Source organism: Oncorhynchus clarkii, chromosome 30 (assembly GCF_045791955.1).
Source record: "Oncorhynchus clarkii lewisi isolate Uvic-CL-2024 chromosome 30, UVic_Ocla_1.0, whole genome shotgun sequence".
Classification (NCBI taxonomy): Eukaryota; Metazoa; Chordata; class Actinopteri; order Salmoniformes; family Salmonidae; genus Oncorhynchus; species Oncorhynchus clarkii.
Window position 1 is genome coordinate 19844898 of NC_092176.1, and position 11611 is coordinate 19856508.

The 11611-nt window shown below is 40.2% G+C and overlaps 1 protein-coding gene and 1 pseudogene across 4 annotated transcripts; both read left to right on the forward strand.

The window, feature by feature from the left end:
* The first annotated feature begins 1098 nt into the window (after positions 1–1098).
* LOC139389762 (rab5 GDP/GTP exchange factor-like) lies at positions 1099–6610 on the forward strand. 4 transcript variants are annotated; one of them, XM_071136701.1, is made up of 10 exons: positions 1563–2020; positions 3121–3302; positions 3417–3547; positions 3728–3879; positions 4102–4171; positions 4389–4524; positions 4684–4778; positions 4950–5003; positions 5097–5206; positions 5305–6610. In XM_071136701.1, the coding sequence occupies exons 2-10, from the start codon at positions 3145–3147 to the stop codon at positions 5722–5724; spliced, it is 1326 nt and encodes a 441-aa protein (XP_070992802.1). In that variant the 5' UTR covers positions 1563–2020; positions 3121–3144; the 3' UTR covers positions 5725–6610. The 4 variants fall into 4 exon arrangements, with proteins under 4 accessions (XP_070992799.1, XP_070992802.1, XP_070992800.1 ...); XM_071136698.1 differs by having other exon boundaries at positions 1099–2020; positions 4950–5206; XM_071136699.1 differs by having other exon boundaries at positions 2018–2412; positions 4950–5206.
* A 338-nt stretch (positions 6611–6948) lies between these two features.
* Positions 6949–11514, forward strand: LOC139389738 (26S proteasome non-ATPase regulatory subunit 9-like; annotated as a pseudogene).
* The last annotated feature ends 97 nt before the right edge of the window (positions 11515–11611 follow it).

Below are 11611 nucleotides of genomic sequence, written 5' to 3' on the forward strand. Positions count from 1 at the left end.
CCAACCTGACAGAGCTTGAGAGGATCTGCAGAGAAGAATGGGAGAATCTCCCCAAATACAGGTGTGCCAAGCTTGTAGCACCATACCCAAGAAGACTCAATGCTGAAATCGCTGCCAAAGGTTTATCAACAAAGGACTAAGGGTCTGAATACTTATGTACATTTCTAAACCAGTTTTTTTGCTAATCATTATGGGGTATTGTGTGTAGATTGAGGGGGGGACCATTTTAATCGATTTTATAATAAGGCTGTAACATAACAAAATGTGGAAAAAGTCAAGGGGTCTGAATACTTTCCGAAGGCACTGTATACATTGTTGGTGTGCACCCATCAATTGCACCCCTAGCCCCACCTCTCTTCGCTCTTCTCCCCCGCCTCTCTCTGCTCTAATAACAGAGAGGAAGAGGCGAAGCGAGAGTGATAAATGGGCCTGAAATGTCTTCTTCAGCAGATGGTGTTTATTTTTTTGTATTGAGGTTTTTTGTAATGTATTGCGCATGCGCGTCATCTAGCGACAAATGGAGCAACCAACAGCTACTTTCTTTGAAAAATAGTTGGCAACACCGAGTGCTAGTGCCATGTGATGTTGGGCCATATAAACCAGATGCTACCCGGGGGGGTTCCATGGTTTCCATGCGTTTGATACCATTTACTCCATTCCAGCCATTATTATGAGACTTCCTCCCCTCAGCAGCCTCCTGTGGAAGATAGGCAGAAACTGCATTTCCCAATCGAAATCCCATATTACACTTGTAGGCGATGTCATGGCGAGGTTGGCTAGCTAAGCTCATACGCAGAAACATTTAATCGTGCCGAACTGCTGGGCGTCAAATTAAAGGCACTCCCTTTGATATATAAAGTTGTTTTTGACAAATGAAAACGTGTCGGTTTGTCACTTTCACGAGAGGTTGGAGTAATAACATGTTCAACTACTTAAAGCTGCAATATGTAGCTGAGTTATAGATCTGTCATTCTTATTGAAAGCATGTCAATGAATCGGTAGAGTTATTCTATGTACACTATTTCTATGCTTCCCATTAAGTTTCGTTTTTGTATTTTACTTTCAGTTTTCTATACCAGCTGAAAATACTATATTTTTGGTTATGTAAAAAATATTTCACAGCGGTTTAGATGGTACAATGATTCTCTACAGTCTACACTATACTTGCTTGTTTGACACACAAACTGAAATAAGGCAAACTATTAGACCAGGAAATGGGGGTGCGATTTCTGCATAGTGCACCTTTAAGAAAATGGGGTGTCTTCCAGCGGTAAGCCTAAAAATGCCAACTGTAGACAAAAGGTGGAGAGTGAAGTTGAGGTAGGTGCAACTGCGACAGCCAAAAGTCAGACAGTAGTGGTTTTCCAACAGCAAGGTTCAGATCAACATGGCAGTGTCAACACAGCTGTTACTGTTTATAAAAGTATTTCTGTATAAATGTCGAAATAAACTTTTCTATACCCCCATATCACACACTCACGAACTGAAAACATAACTTGTGTGTACAATGAATTGGTTGGAAATGAGGTCTCAAATATACATTTTACTTGTATCCCTTGTAGCTTTAGAATTGCAGAAAAGTTGGTACCTGTTTCAGTCATTTCTTTGACCATGTTCGCGTGGGTCAAACAAAAACACCCTAATGATTGTTTGACAAATAGTGCTTCCCACAATGCAGTTGATGGCTGCATGGTGCAGTTGGTGAGAAGCAACTTGAAGGCGATCTCATCAAAAACTGCATGACCTGATCACATGATTTGTGTAAAGTTAATGCAGTAGACATTTAGTCGCAAGTCAGACAATGTTTGAAAGACGTTGGTCAACTCTTGACCAAAGTGATCCGCTGGAAAGCGCCCAATATCACAGCACTGGCCAACCATGGTTGACCAACATGGCTGACCTTTATCCCATCATAAGAAGGTTCATGTACATTCTACTATTCTAATTCTATGGGGTCATCAGACAGGCAGCTGATGACACGTCATCACGTCACGTCGGTCAACCAAGTGAACCTGCCAAGGTAAGTATTTTTCTTGCTAGCTATCAAAAGGTGTTAGCTATAGTTACTAAAATCGAAGAATATCAACAATTTGGGTTTTGGTTATGCGTCATTAAAATGTTTGCATGATATATAAGTAGCTAATTTCTCTAGTCTTTTGGAGCCTTCTCGTACTAGCTAGTTAACGTTAGCACAACAAATTAGCTACCAGCTGTGAGCTCACCATGTAATTTCTTGGTTAGCTTTCTCTCAGTCTGTATTTAATATATTATATGACTAGGTTTTGAATTTGGGCTATGTTAATCTTAAACTTTATAGCTGGAGTAGTGGTAACGTTAGGACAACTGCTGAAGTGCGACACATTATTGTATCTTACCAGGAATATGACTACTTTGCTGAACAATAATTTGTAAGTAAGTAAGGAATATGTTTTATTTTACTGTCAGAAAAGACGTCTGAATCAGTTAGTTGGTTTTAAAAACGCGTGTTTTTACATATTTCAACTGTATTAGGTTGAACAAAAACAGTCTTCGGGAAGCCAGAAGTTAAATGCAATTCAATTTCAACGTAACGTTACTGTGCCTGTGGACAGGACGGTTGGTCATTTTGACGAAGGGAATTTGAGAAAAAATATCGACACTGGAAGTTGAAATGCAATTGTATTTAACTTCTGGATTCCTGCGGTCTGTTTTTGTGAAAAACAATACAATTGAAAGTAACGCTAATGTATGTAAGTACACCTGCGTTGCTAAAAGTAGCTAAGAACCAGTGGCTGTGCTCGATTAAATGGCATCATGTTAGATATTTTATCTATCACTTACTGGTAATCTTTATTGTGAAAAAGGTTGATCTAGCTACTTGATCCTCGTTATATTACTCAGGGTTTCGATTGGATATAACTAACGTTACAACAATTTTGATGTTCCACAAACAGAATTACAACTGGACAGTTAATTGGAGGACCACATTTTTAAGGGGGGGGGTTGACTCCAACTGCAACTATACTATGTAACAAATCCATTTATTTCCACTACTGCCTTTGTATTTACATTCTTTCTTTATGTATGTGTGTCTATGAGTTGTTCAAAACAGTTAAACAATTGTCTTTGCTATGTCACCAGGTGGGAGTAAAAGAGTGCTGAAGTATGGCGGCGGAGCAGCAAAGAGGGATCCGAGTCACTCAAGCAGAGCTTCTCTGCAAGGATGCATGCGGTTATTATGGCAACCCTGCATGGCAGGGCTTTTGCTCCAAGTGCTGGCGAGAACGAACCCGTAAAGCAGAGGCGGACAGGCAGGAGACTGGGTAATGGTTTTGTTGTCGTTCATAAATATTGACAAGACAAGTCCACCAGAGACTTATCAGGTCTTTTGATCTGGGAAATATTAAAATGTTTCCTTTGTTGTTCCCTGCTGTCAGGCCCCACAATGATGCAGGTTCTCCCCTCACCTTTTCTAAATTTGAGGAGAAGAAGAATATGGAGAAGGGTCGCAAAGTGAATACGATGAGGAGGCTCTTCTGGGGTGGACCGTCCCCTCCTAAACGCCCAGGTGATTCCCTCTGCACTTCCTCTGTTCAGTCATTGAAAACGGTTATAATGTCATTTCCACAACTGTATGAGTATTTTAATGTGCATTTTTTGGGGTCTATAATCTGAAGTGATACAAAGCAAAAACATGTTTAGCTAACACCGTAATAGCGGTCTTATGAGAACCCTTATGCTCTTTCAGAGTCTTCATTGGCTTCAGTGGCTACATTAAAAGCCTATCAGAGCATTGAGCCAGGGGATTTTACAAGCTTCCTGAAGCTGCTGAGGAACCCATCCTCTCAACGTCTGCAGTCCCGTTGCACTGCTTTCCTCAACACCATGGAGGCTTACCACGTAATGTGCTTCCTTCCTCTTTATCCACCACTCTTATCTCTGCAATTACTTTTCTCTTCCAACTTCTGTTTTTACAGCCCTCTCAACTGCCTTTTCTAATTGTCAAGTTCAGGTTCCTTTCCATTGCCTGCTTCTTGTGCTGCTTTTCTTTTACCTTGATATTTGAAGTTTGAATAATGCCTCTTATTTCATGTATTTATTATATTTTTTTTCCTGCTGCAGGGCCTGCCAGTACAGAAGCAATCTGACCTTGTTCAAGACTTTTACCAGAACATCGCTGTGCATTTCAGTAGTGAGTAATGAGGCCATTTTGATGTTTCTGAGCTGCTGTGTGGGTTCCCATTTGATGTTAATTATTGTGGGCCTATGTTTGTTCACTTAACATATAGACAAGAATTTTGTTCATCCTTGAATATCAGTCTCATTACACAACATATTGCACTGAACACTTCACTCTATCCTATTCCCCGCCTTCACATACTTGTTCACTGTGTCTGCTGTATTGATAGGTCTTTCAGAGATTCAGGTCTCTCAGATGATGGAGCACATGGAGAAGCTGATCATGACGCGTCTGCACAAGTGGGTGTTCTGCCATGACAGCTGTGACGATGAAGTGAAAGACTTGGCACTCCAGAGGAGGATACGGTCAGACTGCCATGCATAACCTTTTCTAACATTACCAAACCCATTCCCCGTACCATAGGTCTCGGTGATGCTAGATAGACTATATTAGCAATGTTAATGACTAGTATTGTGATTAAACTTAGTTCAACATAGTTTTTAATTTGAATTGAACTTCGACAGGTCCTTAAACTGGGTCACCCCCCACATGCTGATGGTGCCTTTCCCTGACGAGAGTGCTGAGGTTGTCAGTGATCCCTTTCTGCCTGCTATAACAGGTGACTTATTTTAAAGGAAGACCGTGTTCCTTTATTTGGCTAAAAGATGACACCAGCAGCACTGAAATCTCATTATGAAGAAAGCCAAATGACTAAATTAGTTTGACTAAAACATTTCCAGACCTTTTCAAATTCCACCTGTGTACTAACTGTTACACTCACAATCCCCAGCCATAATCGAGATGGATGCCAAGCGCGCGCCACAGGACAAGCTTACATGCGTATGTAAGTGCAGTCAGAATGTCTTCCAGGCTCTCTCCACTTCCAATAGTGAGCCAGCAAATGCTGACGACTACCTGTCTGGCCTGATTTACGTAGTACTAAAGGCCAACCCACCCCGGCTTCACTCCAACATGCAGTATGTGATCCGCTTCGGCCTCCCTCACAGCCTGATGGCAGGAGAGAGTGGCTACTACTTCACCAATTTGGTGAGCTAACATTAGTTGATTGTAAATAGTCTTGAATGACTTGTGCTGAGATTACTACAGTCTGTTTTTGGTAATGTTATCGTTTTGTTTTAATGTAGTGTTGTGCAGTGGCCTTCATTGAGAAGCTGGATGGGCCAGCACTCAACCTAAGCCCAGTGGAGTTTGAGGGCTACATGCAGGGTCGCCGTGCTCCCTCAAAGAGGGGCAGTGAGAGGCAAAAGATGGCCAGGGAGACGCAAGACCAACTAGAGGACCTGAAGGGTCGACAAGAGAAGGTGGACCAAGGAATAAATGCCCTCAAAGAGCAGCTACAGCATTGGGTACAGTCTGTCAAGGCACAGATAGATGAGGTAACATCCCAGTCTGCTCTGACACAAGAAGAAATTAAAGCCCAGTCAGGGTTTTTGCAAAGCCATTCTGTCTCTACTCTAACACAGGCAGATGATGTCAAAGACCAGTCAGTGTTGTTGCTAGATGGTCAAGAGTCCAACAACAACACTTGTCTAACAGAGTGTTAGCGAAATTAAGACTGGGGTACAGTGGGAAACCTTTTTACCCTGGTTCTTCATGCTTGTGTGAGCTTTGTGGGGTAAATATTAGTGAGTTGCAGGTGATCGGCTAAAATAAGTATATGTAGGACTATAGGAAGTAGCTTAATTGATAACAGGAGGTACCAAATAAGGGCATACTTTTTTGGTTCGGTGGGATCCTCAAAGAGAAACAGACCTCAACATTCCTTGATGCCAACTTTGCACACCAAAAGCACAACCTGATGACAAATGCCGATCTTGAAACCATTGTTAACACAAGCAATTATTTTTGCTATTTGGTTTAACGGGTCACAAAGTGCTGTCATCTGTTTACATTCTTGACCTTGTTTAACGTTTCTAAGGTTCTCTTATTTGTTTGTACGTTACTCTCTTATCTACAAGAAATGTGCTCTTATATGCTGTCAGAGAAAAGCTATGTCTTGCACCCTGAAGTTTAAATATCAGGACAGTTGGACAATTATTTTTGTAATTTAGCACTTACTTGGGTAGTGAGCAGACTTACTATTGATTGCTGCTATCATATTTCTTAGATTACTCAATTAAGATAAACCCAAGTGCCTTTGCAAAAACTAGTAATGAAGATTGTGAATAAAATGTGAAACCTGTTATTGTAGAACCCTGTAAAGTAGAGGTGGCTCAGTCAAAGTAGAATACTTTATTTGAATGTTTGTGATTATGGATTACGTCTTACTTTCCAATATTAGACTGTTGAAGGTACAGTTACAATCCCTTGCATATACCTGTTCTTGTTTTAAAAGCTGATTCTATTCCATGTAATCATTCTACTCATTAATAGCACTAACTTTTGTGAAGAACCTTGTTTACATGTTTTAAATAAAGTTTCTGAAGATCATGAAGAAATACTGTTAGTGAATGTACAGCAGAACCTCTAATTAAAGAAAAAAACATAAGGAAAGTCGACTTTATTTTTGTTCTGTATCCATTGAAATATTTTGCTTTAACCAAGAAGCAGATTTTCTTGTAAGTACGTTTTGATGTTTTATAGGCAATTTAGCTCTGCACACTGTCTCGCATTGAAAACAGTATTACTTTTTTTTTTTTACGACGGTTTGCAACACATAGAAACCGGAAATAGTGACTGCACCTAAGTTTTACTTCGCGCTTTCTGGGACGTATTTGCTGTTCGCCGACTCGTAGTTGTAGTTCTTTCCGGACCAGAGGATCATAAAGATGACTGAGGAAAACAATGGAAATTCGACAATGGAAGCGGTCCAAAGTCTTATAAAAAAAAAAAGACAACATGGAAGAACAAATTAAAGCTTACTACGACGTTTTGGAAGATGTAAGTTGGTACGTTTACATTGTGGACCAGCTATCGTTAGCGAGCTCAAACTAGGTTATTTTTTCCAATATGTTGTATGTCAGTCTGCTTTTATTCAGTCTGTCTTATCAACAGTCAGTGGTGGAAAAAAGTACCAAATTGTCGTACTTGAGTAAAAGTATAGATACCCTAATGGAAAATTACTCAAGTAAACGTCACCCAGTGAAATACTACTTGAGTAAAAGTCAAAGTATTTCGTTTGAAATATACTTAAGTATCAAAAGTAAATGTAATTGGCAAAATATACTTCAGTATCAAAAGTATAAATTATTTCAAATTCGTTATATTAAGCAAAGCAGGCAGCACCATTGAATTGTTTTTATAATGTATGGATAGCCAGGGGCACACTCCAACGCCCAGACATAATTGATAAAATATATATTTGTGATCAGAGGCAAAAGGGATGACCATGTGTTATCTTGGTAAGTGTGTGAATTGGACCATTTTCCTGTCCTGCTAAGGATTCAGAATGTAACAAGTACTATTGGGTGTCTGGTAAAATTTATGGAGTAAGAAGTACATCATTTTCTTGAGGAATGTAGTGAAGTAAAAGTTGTCAAAAATATAAATGGTAAAGTACAGATACCACAAAAAACTACTTAAGTACTTTACACCACTGTCAGCAGTAGTGGGGAAAAGTACTAAGTTGTCATACTCAAGTAAAGATACTTTATGAGAAAATGGCTCAAGTGAAAGTCACGCAGTAAAATACTAGAGTAAAAGTATCTGGTTTTAAATGTAGGTACAGCGGTGGAAAAATGACTCAATTGTCATACTTGACAAAGTAAAGTAATTACTTATATTAAGCAAACCAGACCACATGGTATTGTTTTTAAAATGTACGGTCAGCTAGGAGCACACTCCAACGTTCGGACATCATTTCCAAACACAGTATTTTTGCTTAATGAGTCCGCCAGATCAGAGCCAGTAGGATGATATTGGTAGGTGTGTGAATTGAACCATATTGCTCTCCTGCCTGGGCATTAAACAAATTTAACGAGTACTTTTTGGTGTCAGTGAAAATGTATGGGAATAAATGGTACATATTTTCTTTAGAAAGGTAGTGGAGTAAAAGTTGTCAAAAATATAATTTGTGAAATACATACAGTGGGGCAAAAAAGTATTTAGTCAGCCACCAATTGTGCAAGTTCTCCCACTTAAAAAGATGAGAGGCCTGTAATTTTCATCATAGGTACACTTCAACTATGACAGACAAAATGAGAGAAAAAATCCAGAAAATCACATTGTAGGATTTTTAATGAATTTATTTGCAAATTATGGTGGAAAATAAGTATTTGGTCACCTACAAACAAGCAAGATTTCTGGCTCTCACAGACCTGTAACTTCTTTAAGTGGCTCCTCTGTACTCCACTCGTTACCTGTATTAATGGCACCTGTTTGAACTTGTTATCAGTATAGATAGTATTTCTAGAAGACACCTGTCCACAACCTCAAACAGTCACAATCCAAACTCCACTATGGCCAAGACCAAAGAGCTGTCAAAGGACACCAGAAAGAAAATTGTATACCTGCACCAGGCTGGGAAGACTGAATCTGCAATAGGTAAGCAGCTTGGTTTGAAGAAATCAACTGTGGGAGCAATTATTAGGAAATGGAAGACATACAAGACCACTGATAATCTCCCTCGATCTGGGGCTCCACGCAAGATCTCACCCCATGAGGTCAAAATGATCACAAGAACGGTGAGCAAAAATCCCAGAACCACACGGGGGGACCTAAGTGAATGACCTGCAGAGAGCTGGGACCAAAGTAACAAAGCCTACCATCAGTAACACACTACGCCGCCAGGGACTCAAATCCTGCAGTGCCAGACGTGTCCCCCTGCTTAAGCCAGTACATGTCCAGGCCCGTCTGAAGTTTGCTAGAGAGCATTTGGATGATCCAGAAGAAGATTGGGAGAATGTCAGATGAAACCAAAATATAACTTTTTGGTAAAAACTCAACTCGTCGTGTTTGGAGGACAAAGAATGCTGAGTTGCATCCAAAGAACACCATACCTACTGTGAAGCATGGGGGTGGAAACATCATGCTTTGGGGCTGTTTTTCTGCAAAGGGACCAGGACGACTGATCCGTGTAAAGGAAAGAATGAATGGGGCCATGTATCGTGAGATTTTGAGTGAAAACCTCCTTCCATCAGCAAGGGCATTGAAGATGAAACGTGGCTGGGTCTTTCAGCATGACATTGATCCCAAACACACACCCCAGGCAACGAATGAGTAGCTTCGTAAGAAGCATTTCAAGGTCCTGGAGTGGCCTAGCCAGTCTCCAGATCTCAACCCCATAGAAAATCTTTGGAGGGAGTTGAAAGTCTGTGTTGCCCAGCAACAGTCCCAAAACATCACTGCTCTAGAGGAGATCTGCATGGAGGAATGGGCCAAAATACCAGCAACAGTGTGTGAAAACCTTGTGAAGACTTACAGAAAACGTAACAAAGTATTGAGATAAACTTTTGTTATTGACCAAATACTTATTTTCCACCATAATTTGCAAATAAATTCATTAAAAATCCTACAGTGTGGTTTTCTGGATTTTTTTCCCATCATTTTGTCTGTCATAGTTGAAGCGTACCAATGATGAAAATTACAGGCCTCATCTTTTTAAGTGGGAGAACTTGCACAATTGGTGGCTGACTAAATACTTTTTTGCCCCACTGTATACCGAAAACATGACTTAAGTAGTACATCAAAGTATTTTTGCTTAGTTACTTTACATCACTGCTTATCTAACGTTAGAAACAGCGTGCATGCGTGTTGTGGGGTTATAATATTTTTGCTGCTATGTTGTTGTCTTAGGTCTCTCTTTATGTAGTGTTGTGGTGTCTTGTCGTGATGTGTGTTTTGTCCTATATTTAGATTTTAATTTTAATCCCAGCCCCTGTCCCCGTAGGAGGCCTTTTGGTAGGCTGTTATTGTAAATAGAAATGTGTTCTTAACTGACGTGCCAAATTAAGTCAAGGTTAAAAAACATCTATTCTGCAAGAAATATGTTTTCCCTTCATTTATAATTTGTGTGTTCCCTTTTAGCAAGGCGTTGGAATGGAAGGTCCTCTAGTTGATGCAGAGGGCTTCCCTCGCGCAGATGTTAATGTGTACCAGATCAGAACAGCAAGGCACAGTATTTCTTGTAAGAGAGCTTGGAGCACTGCTGTTCAATATAAAATGTTTTGACTGACACATTACTTGACAACAGTTAGACAACCAATTTACAGTGATGCAGTACGTTGCTTCTGCCATGTGTAAAGGGTTCCCTTGCTCACATGCTACTGCCTACTGGATTTTCTCTGCTTACTATGACAACCTTGTCAACGTGGCAGGTCTACAGAATGATCACAAAGCCATCATGGTGGAAATTGAGGAGGCCCTGCACAGGCTGCATGCTCGAGAGAAGGCAAAGCGGGACCAGGACCAGGCAGAGTCCATGGAGCAGGAGGTCACCCTGCCCTCTCCCTTCGCCCGTGTGGATGCTGTCTCACAAGGCTCCCCTGCCTGTCAGGCTGTGAGTGTTTACAGTTCCTAGATTGACCTAAAACATAAATAGATTTTTTTTACAACACTGGCATGGGTATTTACTTAGTGTTTGTTTGGGGTATTTAAGGGTGGTTTTGTTTTCAGTTGTGAGAAATGTATGTTTCTTCCCCATAGGGCCTGAGAGTTAATGATGAAATCATAGCGTTTGGATCCGTCAACACAAGGACCTTCCAGAACCTGCAGAATATTGCCTTGGTGGTTCAGCATAGTGAAGGGGTATGTTAGTCTGATCAGAATAATGTTGTTATAACCACTTTTATTTTATTGTTCATATGCCAAATGACCTCATCATTATCATGATCATTTCACGTATCATGATGAAAGCAATGAAATGCAGTCTGTAACAGTGATAACTTACCAGGCATGACATGTTGTCTTTCCATTTTCTCCGTAGAAACCATTAAGCGTTACAGTGATTCGAAATGGCCAGAAAACCCAAATGTGCCTTACCCCACAGCAGTGGTCAGGGAGAGGTTTACTGGGGTGAGTTTCCTACCTATTGAGCTGGATGTTAGACTGATTTCTATTTTATCTAATTTTACTGTAGTTCACATTTGATAGCATGGATGTTAAAATACATGCCATGCCAAGATGCATATATATCTAAGAGAGATTGACTATTGACGGCTTATTATTTTTTTCCCCAACAGATGCAACATTGTGCCCATCCAAAAATTATAAGAACAATGTGACCAGCAGGATCAGGATCATAAAGATCTTCGGGTCAACCTTACCACTAGCTCTGCTTTGGTATGCCACTGGGTGGCTGTGAGTTAATTACATGTTTGAGCCCATAGATTAGAAGACTGCCATTTTCAACTGATTTAATGTTAATTTCATGTTCTAATAAAAGTATTGTTTAAGGTTATTTTCTGTGTGAGTTTACATTTGCTTTCATTGTGAAAATGGTTTTCTTCAGATGACATTCCCCTTTGCCAAACTCTTCACCTGAAGAAACATGTT

Bases quoted from the DNA above. Each gene is read 5' to 3' on its own strand.
- LOC139389762 (XM_071136698.1), top strand. From the start codon at position 3,145: ATGGCGGCGGAGCAGCAAAGAGGGATCCGAGTCACTCAAGCAGAGCTT. The intron at 3,303-3,416 runs GTAATGGTTTTG...CCCTGCTGTCAG, and splicing joins GCGGACAGGCAGGAGACTGG to GCCCCACAATGATGCAGGTT. The intron at 4,525-4,683 runs GTCAGACTGCCA...GAACTTCGACAG, and splicing joins GCACTCCAGAGGAGGATACG to GTCCTTAAACTGGGTCACCC.